This window comes from Rhinatrema bivittatum, chromosome 3, assembly GCF_901001135.1.
Source record: "Rhinatrema bivittatum chromosome 3, aRhiBiv1.1, whole genome shotgun sequence".
Taxonomy (NCBI): domain Eukaryota; kingdom Metazoa; phylum Chordata; class Amphibia; order Gymnophiona; family Rhinatrematidae; genus Rhinatrema; species Rhinatrema bivittatum.
The window spans coordinates 15,949,096-15,963,702 of record NC_042617.1 but is presented as its reverse complement, the minus strand read 5'-3'; the positions used below and the strand labels follow the sequence as shown (position 1 = coordinate 15,963,702).

At 46.9% G+C, this 14,607-nt stretch overlaps 1 protein-coding gene across 1 annotated transcript in view; it reads right to left on the bottom strand.

Annotated features, from left to right (window-relative positions):
• The window catches only part of DNAH8 (dynein axonemal heavy chain 8), a 1,926,251-nt gene that overhangs the window by 61,444 nt on the left and 1,850,200 nt on the right, over positions 1-14,607 (bottom strand). Inside the window, 2 exon segments of the mRNA XM_029592920.1 lie at positions 573-733; positions 13,655-13,756. Coding sequence (XP_029448780.1) covers positions 573-733; positions 13,655-13,756 — 263 coding nt within the window.

Here is a 14,607-nt window from a genome sequence, read left to right as displayed (position 1 = left end):
CATGAACCATCTCTTCCCCATCTCCTCCTAAGTATATTTTTTCCTTAGCATATTCGGTCTCCGCTTATGCCTTCAATGCATTCTTTCCTTCACCCAACCTCCCTATCCCATTGGGCCCTCTACCCCAATATTCCTGATTCACTAGTTTGTTACTGATTTTACTAGTTTGTTCTTTTTCCCTTTGCTTAAGTTCTCCAAGTTTATTTCCTCCTTGTTTCATTGTAAGACAATTTTTGTTACTGTCGATTTTAAGGTTTGAAATGTAAACCGTAGTGATAAGTAACCCTTTTATTTGAACTTTGGTATAGAAAAGTTATAAATAAATAAATAAATAAATAAATAAATAAATACTAATTGGCTAAGGTTATTTGGAGAACCCCAACCATGCTAAATCTAGTAGGTGAAATTTTGACTGGCTAGATTAAGGGAACTATTCAGATGAATATTCACCCAAAGATAAGTGGATAAAGATAGCTGATTCTCTTTCTTACTCAGCAGGTCTTTCAATATCTTCCTCACTGTATAGATATAAACTCATTTCAATTGGCAGCAATTATTCATAAAGCACTTACGTAATATCAGCATTAGGATGCAAACCAAATACTTGAGGGGTATCCACTGCAGGCAGAGACTGTATGTATTCCAAATAGTGGTCAACAGTTTTGCACACTGGAATTTTATATCCAGTATAATAGCAAAAGTTAGGATCAAATATCTTTTCGCTGAACCACACCTGTCAAGGTAAAGACAAGAAATAAAAAAGCAACTACATTTTTTTTTAATACTAACATAAATAAAGTACAGTAAATACTAATGTCTCAATTTCTTCATTTTTCTTATTTGTCCAGGAAACCAATCTGTAAAGAGAGAGGCCATGATTCCTGTGCTATTTAATCTAAAATATATTAAGATTGGCAAACAAAATATATAATTCTGTCCTAGCAAAAATAGGTGCCAGTAATTTTCAAAAAGATTTCTTTTTTTTTTTTTTTAATTCTTTATTTATCATCATTTCAATTAATACAAAGAAAATTTGCATAGAATCACAAGAGGTGTAATATATTATTCTTCTCATGAAATTCTCTAAATCATGATTTACAATAAAAGGAAACATAACAATTTTACAGTCTCTCTACTTCGTAGGAAACTTGGGAGGAACAGAAATAAAGGAGAACATAAGAATATATTAACAAGTAAGGCTAGGTTACACATCAGGTACATTTATAGGATCCTGCTCTATAGGGTGCAGGTCATGCTCTCGTGCCTCTAGGAAGGCCTGAAGTTGTTCCGGACTGAAGAAAACATATGTGTTCCCTAAAAGTTTTACAACACACCTGCAGGGGTACCGTAATACATAGGTTCCCCCAAGTGCTAAAACTTTAGGGCGCAATGAAATAAATCTGCGTTGGTTTTGCTAGATCTGGAAAGATACGGATCCGACCTCCCAAGAAGGAAACATTCAGATTTTTGAAATAATTCTTCATTATTAATCCGATATCATTTTCTGAATAAAAGGTCACAAAAAGAGCAGACCTCTCTATAATTTCAACAGCAGATGTCTCTAGGAAATCGGACAGATTTTCCATGTCTATCCTTATATCAGGCACTATTGAGGTACTCCTTTGTCTTAGGAAGAATATTTTTTTAACAGGGGGAACCTGATCAAGAGGAATCTTTAATATCTCAGCAGGTGCCATTTTGCAATACGGCAATATGGCCATACGGCCGGCGCCATTTTGCAATACGGCTCGAGTGCAAGAGGTCGCTCCCGGACCTCCGCTGGACTTTTGGCAAGTCTTGTGGGGGTCAGGAGCCCCCCCCCCAAGCTGGTCAAAAGTTCCTGGGGGTCCAGCGGGGGTCCGGGAGTGATCTCCTGCTCTCGTGATGTCGGGGGACCGGAACGCAGCCGTGGCCCGAGAGTGGAAGATCACACCGGGACCTCCCCACTGGACCCCAGGTAATTTAAAGCATTTTGGGGGGGTTCGGGAGGGTGGGGGATTTATTTTAAAGGGTCGGGTGGGTTTTAGGGTTGTTTTAGTGTGCCGGTTTTCCCGCCCTCCCCCGATTTACGATTTAAACGATTTTTTAAAAAACAAAACCGCGACGATCAGATTCCCCCCCCCCCCCCCCCAGCCAAAATCGATCGTTAAGACGATCGATCACACGATTCACATCTCTATTGCCATTAACTATATCTGGCAACTTGGCAATAAGACATTACAAGAAAAACTCCTAAGGGCCCTATATACAATAGAGGTATCCTGGCCAGTTCTCAGCAAAACTCAGCAAAACTATTTTTTAAATTATTTGACAGCATTGCATCAACAATTTAAAAAAATGGATACAATATCTTATTCAAATGATATTTAACACATCATAGATTATACAAGATTTATCCATAGTGTCAGATAACTGTTGGAGATAAATACAGAATAAATAAACCATAAAGCATAAATAGAAATGTGCAAACAAAAACTGAACTGGAAATCTCAACAAGTCAGACACGGTATATAGTGTAACATTACCATTCTTCATAAATCATCAAACAATAAAATAAAGACATATAAATCATGAATCATAATAATACAACCATATTAATAAAAATAATATTTCAAAACATCTGATGAATAAAACATCCAATAATTAAAAAATGCTATAAATTTCCCAAATTACCAATAAAATATTTCAAAACAGCAGAAAATCAAATAACATTCAATAATTAAAACTAAGGATTAGAAAATCTCCTGCTCTCCATACCTAGGATCTTTTGATTTGCAATCACCCTGATATTGTCGTGGATTGGGGGAGATAAGGCCGCACAAACTTTATCTTCTTTCTCTCACACACACATACTAACATGTACATTCTCTCTCACATTCCCTCTCTCATACATATGCGCATGATCTTACATATACTCTCTCTCTCACACATTTACATGCTCTCTCTCCCTCACATACACACATATGTACAAGCTCTATCTATCTCACACACATACACACACATACTTGCAGGGATGGTTTTAGGATTTTGCTGCTTCTGAGCACTTTTGGTGTTTTTACTCCCCCACATTCTGTAAGGATCTGTTACAGGGTACAGAGGGCTGTGTGTGTGTGTGTGTGTGCACAAACATTCTCCTCTCTCTTATATATATACTGTTTCACATACATTCATTCTCATATACACATTCTCATATGCTCACTCACAAGTGCCTGCTCATGCTGTCAATATGCTCCCCCACACATGTGCTTGCCCACATGCGCTCACTAACACACACATACTCCCTGACAGACGCTCACTGACTCACACATGCATACACACACAATCACATGCTCTCAAAGCTGACATACATGCTCCCTGATTCTCACATGTGCTCTCTTTAACTCTTCTTCTCCTCCACCTCTGTTTAAGTAAAACAAAAAATATTTTTACTTATATTAGAGGTCAAGGGAGATTCAGCATGGCTCAAAAGAATAGGAACTGGGTTGGCTCACTACTGCTGCTCATGATCTGAAAGTGGTCTGTGCTCATTGGTGTGGAAAGAAGGAAGATGCTGGAAGGCTCTGATGTTGTTTTTCTTTTTTTTTTTAATACTTTATTTTCAAATTGTGAAAACTTTACCTGGAATAAACATTCCTATACAGAAAAACCAATGTCTATAAAGTATCAAAAAATTACACAAATAATATACATTTATATTCTGTATTAATATGACATTTAAATTATAAGAAAAATAATGGTAATTAGGGGCAGAATGGAGCATAAATTTCAATATAATATTTTACTCTAACATTTATAATCGATTAGTTGCCGAGTTGCACCACTTCTCACGTTTTTTCACATCGGTTCTGTGGGGATTATAACAGGGGTCAAGAAAAACATAGTTTTCATTCAAATATCTAATACATGCCTTGCAGGGATACTTCAGAACAAAGTGAGCTCCTAATTTCAAAACCTCAGACAGTAATCTGAGAAATTCTTTTCTGCATACCTGAGTGGGTTTAACCACATCAGGAAATACCCAAATGGGATTACCATAAAAATGAGATTGTCTGTTCCTAAAGAACAGGCGCATTACGTAATTTCTCTCAGAAAGATGAGCAAACGAGACTAACATAGGTCTTCTCAAGTTAATCTGTAATTCTGACGACATTTCAAGTATATTTGTCAATTCCAGAGACTGTTCTTGTTCCTCATTTTGTGGTTTTTGCTGGAGGTAGAATGCTTTTACAATTGGAAGAACTGACTCTGGGATCTTGAGAACTTGCTTCATATAGGTTCTAAATAAATCCACTGGGGAAATCAATCTTACTACTGGAAAATTCAAGCTCCGAAGATTGTGAGCACGTAAGGCATTTTCTATTGACTCCAGCCTTTTAATGGTATTACAATTTCTATCATTTTAACTTGCTTATTTTCAATTGATGTCATTCTTTTATCCATTTTTTCGATTTTATTCATATAAATTGATATCATATTATTATTTTAATTGCTTGATTTTTAATCTCCACTGTTGCCACCGACAATGTTTTAAAAGAAAATTATTCCTTACCTGCTAATTTTCGTTCCTGTAGTACCATGGATCAGTCCAGACAGTGGGTTATATCCCCCGTCCAGCAGATGGAGTCAGAACAGAGTTTGAGAGTGTCAGCATATAGAGTAGTGCACCCTCTGCTGGAGCTCAGTATTACGCATAGCAAAGCCCAAAAGCAAAACACAACATTTTGGATCCAGATCCATCCCCAAAAAGGAACAGAGAAAGATATAAGTAAACAAACGGTCAACGGGACCACCAACAGTCAACTTGTGAGGAGCTGTGAACAGTAACAATAATCAGAGACAAACAGAATGAAAGTTACCTGGAAGAATCCGAGCAGGACCTAATGAAACCCCTAGTGGCGGGCGTCTGGACTGATCCATGGTACTACAGGAACGAAAATTAGCAGGTAAGGAATAATTTTCTTTTCCCTGTACGTACCTGGATCAGTCCAGACAGTGGGATGTACCCAAGCTTCCCTAAACCGGGTGGGGTCCTGAGAGACCTGCTCGGAGAACTTGATCGCCAAAAGAACCCGTGTACTGAGGCGCCAGGTGTAGTCTGTAATGTCTGGAAAAAGTGTGCAACGACTTCCACGTCGCCGCACGGCAGATTTCCTGGGAGGAAACGGAGCGAGATTCCGCCCAGGACGCCGCTTGGGATCACGTGGAATGAGCCGACACACTGCGAGGCGGCACCTGCCCCGCCGCAATGTAAGCCGATGAGATGGCGTCCTTTATCCAGCACGCAATAGTCGTCTTGGATGCCTAAGAACCTCTCCTCTGTCCTGACCAGAGGACAAACAAATGATCGGATACCCGGTAGTCATTGGTAACCTCCAGGTAACGGAGCAGCACACGCTTGACGTCCAGGAGCCAGAGAGACCGGGGTTCCTCTGGAGCGAACGCTGGAAGCTCCACCGTTTGATTGACGTGGAAGGACGAGACCACCTTTGGTAGGAAGGATGGCACCGAACGAAGGGAAACCCCGGAGTCGGAGAAACGCAGATAAGGGTCCTGGCAGGACAAGGCTTGGAGCTCTGAGATCTGGCGAGCAGAAGAGATGGCTACCAGGAAAACCGTCTTGAGGGTCAGGTCCTTGAGGGAGGACCCCCTCAGGGGTTCAAAAGGAGGGCCCGACAGTGTTCGCAGCACCAAGTTGAGGCTCCAAGAAGGGAAAGGATCCCTGACCGGTGGCCGTAGGTGTTTGGCACCCTTCAGAAAACGTGCGATATCCGGCTGAAGGGGTAGAGAGCAGTCCTTCTGTACCAAGACATTCAAGGCCGCCACCTGAACCCGGAGCGAATTATAGGCGAGACCCTTATCCAGACCATCCTGTAGGAAATGAAGGATCAGCGGGACAGTCGCCTCCATGGTTTGGACCCCGCGGTCAGAGCACCAGGCTTCGAAGACCTTCCAAACTCGAACGTAAGCGACGGAGGTCGAAGGCTTGCGGGAACGAAGCATCGTTGAGATCACTGTCTCCGGGTAGCCTCTGTGGCGGAGACGGCGCCGTTCAAAAGCCAGGCCGCAAGACAGAAGAGTTCTGCCTGCTCGAAAAATAACGGTCCCTGACGTAGAAGATGAGGAAGATGGGACAGGCGAAGTGGGCCGTCCACCGTCATCTGAAGTAGATCTGCGAACCATGGCCAACGGGGCCATTCCGGGGCGACGAGAATTACAGTCCCTCGATGATGTTCCAACCTGCGGAGAACCTTGCCGACCAGAGGCCAAGGAGGAAACACATAGAGCAGTTGATCCGACGGCCACGGAAGGGCGAGGGCATCCACCCCCTCCGCGTCGCGCTCTCTTCTGCAGCTGAAGAAGCGTGGAGCCTTGGCGTTGAGAAAGGTCGCCATTAGATCGAGGTGTGGAGTCCCCCAACGACGGACGATGAGATGCATTCCCTCTTCGGAGAGAGCCCACTCGCCGGGGTCTAGCTGTTGACGACTCAGGAAGTCCGCCTGAACGTTGTCCACCCCGGCGATGTGAGAGGCCGCTATCCGGACAAGATTGCTCTCCGCCCACGCCATCAGGGGAGTTGACTTGAGGGAGATGCTTGCTTCTTGTCCCCCCTTGACGATTGATGTAGGCCACAGTGGTGGCGTTGTCCGAGAGGATCCTCACCTCTCTGTGTCGCACCAGGGGAAGAAAACGCTGGAGAGCGAAACGCACGACTCTCGTTTCCAGGCGATTGATCGGCCACTTTGCCTCCTCTGGCGTCCAAGTCCCCTGCGTGGCGCTTCTTTCGCAGATGGCGCCCCATCCCACGATGCTGGCATCGGTGGTCACCACCATCCAATTGGGAACCTCGAGCGAGACTCCCCGAGCCAGATGCGAGGGGACAAGCCACCAATCCAGGCTTTTCCTGGCTAATGGTGGAAGCGGCAGGATCACCTGATACTCCTGGGAGACTGGTTTCCAACGGGATAGCAGGGACGCCTGCAGTGGACGCAGGTGTGCAAACGCCCAGGGTACCATGTCGATGGTGGAGGCCATTACTCCCAGGAGCTGCAGATAATTCCAGGCAGTTGGTTCTTCCAAAGCCGAAAACCGAGACACGTGCTCCCTCAGGGCTTGCGCCTTGTCCTGGCGCAGGAACACCATACCCCGCCGGGTATCAAAGCTTGCTCCTAAGAAATCCAGGTGTTGTGAGGGCACAAGGGAACTCTTTGGAAGGTTCACCACCCAGCCCAGAGAGCGTAGGAATTGTACTACTCTGGCCACTGAGGTCTGACCATGTGAGAAGGACTTTGCTCGAATCAGCCAGTCGTCTAGGTACGGATGTACTAGGATACCCTCCTTGCGGAGGGCCGCCGCCACCACTACCATGATCTTTGTGAAGGTCCGAGGTGCGGTCGCCAAACCGAAGGGAAGCGCCTTGAACTGAAAGTGTTGACCGAGAATCTTGAAGCGAAGATACCGCCGGTGAGCCGGCAGGATGGGAATGTGCAAGTATGTTTCCGAGAGATCCAATGAAGCGAGGAATTCTCCCTTGTGCACTGCGGCAATCACTGATCGAAGAGTCTCCATGCGGAACCGGCTGACCCTGAGGGCCTTGTTTACCTCCTTCAAGTCCAGGATGGGCCGAAAGGAACCGTCCTTTTTGGGAACGATGAAGTAAATGGAATAGTGGCCCAAGCCCACCTCGTCGAAGGGGACGGGAACGATGGCCCCTATTTCCTGCAGTCGGTCTAGTGTTTATTGAATCGCTATCCTCTTGAGATCCAAACCGCAGGGGGAGAAGATGAACCGGTCCCTCGGGGGGCGGACAAACTCCAAGGTGTAACCGTCTCGTATGATGTCCAGCACCCACTGGTCCGTGGAGATAACTGCCCACTCCTCGTAGAAGTCCATGAGGTGGCCTCCGATCCGGGGAGGTGAGAAGTGGGCTCCTTTGGAATCATTGGGAGGACCTTGAGGGCGGATTTCCCTGCCCTGGACCCTCTCTCGCGGGCCTCCGCCCATGAAAGGAACGAGACCAAGGCTGGGATCTTGTCGGCTGTGTCCGGGAACCGGACTGCCGGTAAGACATATAACGTCGTTGTGCCCTGGTCCTGGTTCTACCGGAAGAAAATGACCTGAAGGAACGCTGTCTATCCTCCGGCAGCCGATGCACCGAATTTTCCCCCAGTGACTTGATGATCTGATCCAGGTCCTCTCCAAATAAAAACTTCCCCCGAAAGGGGAGGGAGCCAAGGCTCGACTTGGAGGAAGCATCCGCCGCCCAGTTGCGAAGCCACAAGAGCCGTCGGGCTGCTACAACCGAAACCATGGACCGCGCCATTACGCGAAAGAGATCATACAAGGCGTCCGCCCCGTATGCTATGGCAGATTCCAGACGGTCCGCCTGGGCGGCCTCTTCGGGGGGCAACTCCTGAGAGGTGAGAAGCTGCTGTACCCAGAGTAAGCTGGCCCTTTGCGCGAGCGAACTGCACATCAAGGCCCGCATACCTAGGGCGGAGACTTCGAAGACCCTCTTGAGGAAGGTTTCTAGTTTACGGTCCTGCGTATCCCGCAGGGCCGTTCCACCCGTGACCGGGATGGTCGTCCTCTTGGTCACTGCCGACACCGCTGAATCCACCTTGGGCACTTTGATAAGATCCAAAAAATCCTCAGGGAGCGGGTATAGCTTTTCCATGGCGCGTGTGACCTTCAAGGACGCCTCGGGAGTGTCCCACTCCCTGGTGAGAAGCTGTAGGAAGGACTCATGGATAGGGAAAGCCCTTGCCCTAGGACGGAGGGCGGCAAGTACTGGATCCCCTTTGTGAGAAGAGGTGGCGACGGCAGGAGCCACAGGGATCGGCGGATCTGGAGGTGGGTCGAGGTCCAGCTCCTGAATAATATGGTGGATGAGTTCATCCAGCTCTTCTTTTTGAAAAATCCGTAGGGCTCGAGGGTCGTCCCCCTCCGTATGTCCATCCGGATGCGCCTCCGGGGGTTCCGGGGAGTCGTCTCTCACCGGCGAAGCCGCCCCCGTGGTACGCCGGGGTGGCATGGGAGAGGGACCCGGCAGGGATCCAGGCGTAACGGGCGAGGCGGTGAGACCAACAGCAAGTTTAGGAACCTTGGGGGGAGGGGCCCCCAGGGGATTCGACGCCTGCGCTCCCATACCCTGCAAATAAGCCATGTGCATTGCCAGAATAAAATCAGGTGAGAAAAACGGGGAGCTGATTGGAATCCCTGGGGGGGGACCGTCCTGGGAGCCCCGGTCGAGCAAACCCCCCGCCGGGGGCAAAGCCTGTTGAGAGCCAGTGCAACCAATCCTGTCTGCATCTGGGAGCGAGTCCGTCTCACGCTGTCCCCCTAAAATGGCCGCCGTTCCCGCCAAAGGCGGCGTCGTGGCCGGCCCGCGCCGCCCGGTCTGAGGAGGAGGCAGGTCCGAAATCGCACCGGAGGACTGCAGGGTGCCTTCCCCATCGGGGAAGCACCGCTCACAAAGCCCCTCCCTCAGAAATTGATTCCCGGGTCACTGCAGGCCTCACACCTCGAGGACCGCGGCATGTCAGCACCGGGAAAAAAAGCCTCGGGGGGGGGGGGGGGGCCAAAAACGAGCTAGTGCCGTGGGGGGGGGGGCCTGAAATGGCCCTAACAACCCGCTGAAGGGGTCCAGGAACTGCGGGGGGAAACCCCCGTTTCAGTTGAGCACACACCCGCGGGCGGAGCTTGCGAACCGCGGGACCCACAAACGACGCGTGGAGCGGCCAGAACCACCGGCATCCACGGGGCACCACCAAAAAGAAGCAAACCTGTGGAGAAAGAAACTCAAAAAACTTCCACCTTACCCCAACGGAAGAGGAAAGGAGTACAGAATAGAGAAGGCCGAGCCACAGACACATGCCTCCTCAAAAATTGAAAAGTCTTTTTTTTTTTTTTTTTTAATTTTAAGGAATCAAAATGAAGAGAAACATAAGACAGGGAAAAACTGTGGAGAAAAAGAAAGAAATAACCAAAAATGAAGAAACCCTGTCAATCTGGGGGAGCTAGTGGATCCCCCCACTCACATCTGCTGGAGTCAGAAGAATACTGAGCTCCAGCAGAGGGTGCACTACTCTATATGCTGACGCTCTCAAACTCTGTTCTGACTCCATCTGCTGGACGGGGGATATAACCCACTGTCTGGACTGATCCAGGTACGTACAGGAAATAGAGCTTTCAATAGCACTAAGCATTGTTCATATCCCATCCATGGTTCCCACTCATGGTTCCCCCGTCTGCTTAGCCTCAGAACTTTTGTCCCAGGCCACTTCCATGGCCGCTCCTACCTCCACCGAGGCAGGGCTGGGTATCGCGGTGTCTCCGGGGTGAGTTGGTTTCCTCGGTGATCTGGGGCTTAACGTTCTATCCAGGGTCAAGGGGGACAGCTCATGCTCTGGAACTGTTCCCCCAGCGACCAAGCCTCCTGGGTTCGTCGGTGGTGCTCCCGCGAAGAAACCAGAGATCTGGGGCTGTCTTGGGTCATCCAACGGTGAGCCGATATTCTCACCTCTTAGACAGCCCTTTCTTTTGGTGTGCGGCATTTTCTATTGAAGAACTGAGAAATAAGGAAATAGTGGCAGCCTTTCCCTCCAGTGTCTCTCATGTGTTTACAGCTCGGTGGCCATCTTGCCCCCATGATGTTGTTTTTCTACTACTATTAAATTTTGCTGTGGTGCCAGTATGAGGGGAGCCAGAAGTTGAGAGCAGCAACAAGGCAGCAGCGGGAGGTCTCTGTGCTGCCTTCCATTTGCCCAATCAAAGGCAGAGTGGGTATGAAGAAAGGCAGCTAGAGTACTTCCTGATGCTGCAGTGATGGGAGGGAAGGGCTTGGAGCAGTAGGAGCAGGCCCATGAAGCCGCCGTTACTGCTGCCATTGCCAGACGGAAAAATGAAGAAGTAGGAAGGAGATTCTTGTGGGAGACTCCTGCTACTGTAGGAAAATATCCAATTTTTAACCACTGAAAGCACCCAAAATGAATCATAATAGCTGAAGAGGGATGCCGACAGGCACAAAAACACTATCACAGCTAAAGAAAATAAACTTTGCCCAGATGAGAACTTTAAACCAGAACTGAAGGATGCTTATCAAAATCTGCCTGTTTGTAAGAGCCTGTGTAAATAAAACCAAGGCAGAGGAACAATGCAGAAACTTTAGCTCAAAAGCAGACGTCTCTGACCAGTCAAGGGAAATCCAGAGGTCAGAGGCCCCCCCCCCCCCCCCCCCCCCCCTTGGACAAAGGGGAGCACTCTGAAATAGAGAAAACACTGACAGTGGCAGACAACCTTGGTCCAGACATGGCAGGATCCCCCCCCCCCCCCCCGGAAGAAAAGGGGAGGGAGAAAAGACCTGCAATGCAGAAAAGACTCTCCACCCGCTACATGATTATGCATGAGCTTATGCATATTTATCAGCTGGAAAGTATAAGATGGGGCAAATAAGGAGAAAAGGAGTTGACCCAAAACAGCCCCAGCACCCTCTGCTACTGAGAAGGGAGAAGACTAGGTATGGCCAGGAGACCAGAGAGAGGAAATGCCTTGCCTGGGGTCAGGCAGTGGCGCAGAGTCTGAGGCTGTGAGAAACTGAGAAAAGCCTAGAAGCTCTGCCAGTACCAGACCTGGAAGCAAGTCTCCTTCCCTGCCCTCATTCTCCAGACCTCCAGCCAGAGCCTGCTTCAGAGGTAAACAGGGAAATTGCCTGAAGTTGGAGCCAGGGATACTAAGTTAGCCCTAAGTATTAATATATTGGGCAGGCTAAGGTTTATGGCGTGTTTTAAACCACCCATGGTACAGAACTTTCTTTAGGGTAAACTGATGCTCAGTAGCAATGAAGTTAAAGACATGTGTTGTTGTTATCTTCTAAATGTCAATCCTGCCAAATCTGATAAATAAAAGTCTAATTCTCTGGAAAAAACATTGTCTTTTCCTGAACTTAGGATCATGAGGTGAGGTCGAAGGGGAACTGGAAGTGTCCTGTAGCAGACAGGTTCCTGCACCCTAAAACTTACCTACAGTACATGTCAAAAGGTACTGCAAGGCCTGGTGTTTGTCACAGCAGCTCTGTAGGCAGAGGGCCACTGTGACCAACACCAACCTTAGGATTGTCCCCACTGGCCTTGGTGATTTTGTTTTTAACAGCTCACAGACCCATTTTGATATCACGATGGTGAGTAGCAGGACCCCAATAAGTTACCCAGTCCAATAGCAGGATGAACTGAATTGGTGATCTTCCCAAGACTCATGCCTTTGCTCTCTGACCCTAGCTGCTTCCTTGCAAGGAGGAAAGAAGAACATGCAATGTGCGGCTCCAGAGGCAGACCTGATTACGGGGCCATACTCGATAGGCTGATGGTCGCTGCCTGAAGCAAGGGATGAAATGGTATGTCCTCATACATTCAACAGTCACACATGAACATAGGCTCATGAAATACTGAAGAACATTTTCTAGGACTTCATAGTGGCCTTACTAATAAGATTATCCTCACTCTAAATATTTAGGGCTTCCTTGAGCAAAAGTGAAAGTTATGATGGTAAACACCATTTGTGCTGGTGTTAAATAGCTTTTTATTTACCAGTCCATATTCAGACACAGTTTAGCTAGCAAAGTTAGCCAAATAAACTTCTCTGGCTAACTTTGGAGGTATATTCAAATGTGAAACCAAACTTTTGAATATAGCCGGCTATCTTAAAATTAGCTGTCCAACTCTAGCCACCTAACTTTAGGACAGCTCTTTGGCCCATCCAGATAGCTAGTTAAGTCATCTGGCTAACTCTGAATATTGGAGTTAGCCAGTTAATTTACAGGCCGATTCAGAAAAATGTGCGGGAGAGCTGGCGAGCGCCCGCTCCCCCGGCGCGCACACAGGCCATTCTCCTGGGCACGCGATTCAGGAGGGTGGCCTATGCAAATTAGGGCCCGTGGTAAAAGGAGGCGCTAGGGACACTAGTGTGTCCCTAGCGCCTCCTTTTTGACAGAAGCGGCGGCTGTCAGCGGGTTTGACAGTCGACGCTCAATTTTGCCGGCGTCGGTTCTCAAACCTGCTGACAGCCACGGGTTTGGAAAACGGACGCCGGCATAATTGAGCATCCGTCTTCCAACCCGCGGGCCGATTTTTAATTTTTTAATTTTTACTTTTTTTTTTACTTTTGGGGCCTCCGACTTAATATCGCCATGATATTAAGTCGGAGGGTGCACAGAAAAGCAGTTTTTACTGCTTTTCTGTACACTTCCCCGGCGCCGGCAGAAATTAACGCCTACCTTTGGGTAGGCGCTAATTTCTGAAAGTAAAATGTGCGGCTTGCCTGCACATTTTACTTTATCGTGCGGGAATAACTAATAGGGCCATCGCGTCGATAACGCGCGTCCAAATGCGGGTTAACAGTGCGCTCCACCGGAGTGCACTGTATTGTATCGGCCTGATAGTCGGTTAACTCAGCTCCTCCCAGTTTCATCCTCGAAATGCCTCTAACTTATCTGGTTAAATTCTAGCCTCCTTATTAGCTGGCTAGAATTAAGCTGGATATGTACCTAAATATTCATTTAGCTACCCATCTTCAGAATTAGTTGGCTAAATGCTTTTGAATATAGACCTCCTAATTTTCTGTACTGTTTCATCTTAATAAATCAGCCTCAAAGTTTCCTTACCCTGGCAAAGCAATTAAGAAGCCGCTTATCAAAATCATCGGTGACCCTGCCTCCATACTGTACTTCTCCAATCATATATCGTACAGTGCTCCAGGAGACGCCCTGTATGAAACAAAATAAAGAACAATATTTTTAAAAATGTATTTCAGGCCACTTTCATTTTTATATGCTTTTAAAATGTGATTTTACTATAACCCCACAAAGCAAAAAACTCACATACTGATGATATCATAGTTTGTTTGAAAGTACTAATGCTAATGTGGAGAAAGACATGATAAAATCTTCTTTTGTGACAATTTGTCCTATTATAATGACAGAGCAGTTCAGTTTTAGGATCAACTTATCAATATTTACTTGCATAATGCTATTATTAATGCTATTATTAAAAACATCACAAAGCAAGTGCAAAGTGGCCCACTTTCTCAAAAATATGCTGTCTCTCATGTTCCTTGGCAGCTCCCATAGGTTAAAATGTATAATAAGCTTTGTATTTTATTTATTTAATATTTAATTTATATAATATATTTAGCAACTGCTTCCCCAGGCAACACCAGACTGCTCAAAGAAGTATATATAACCAAACCAGGGGCATAATAAAAAAGTCATACAAAAAACAAAACAACCTAACACACAGTTACAAACAGCCAACCCACACTTCATCAGCCTCTTCATCAACCTTCATTTGCCTGCCCCAGCATCTCCACCCCAGCTGAAAATTGAATTAATTTACCCTTCTTTTCTTCATCAGCCCCTTCCAGCTTCCCCTCATTCCCTTCAGCCCTTCCAGCTTCCCCACAAACCTCAAATAGCCACCTTCTTTCTACTCAAATCTTCCCCGAGCCTTCACCCAGCAGCTACATCAGTTTTAATCAATCAGATCCCTGAAAACAATCAGATCTTAACCTTCTTACAAAATCGAGGGTAATTTAACTCTGCTCTGATACCTAATGTTA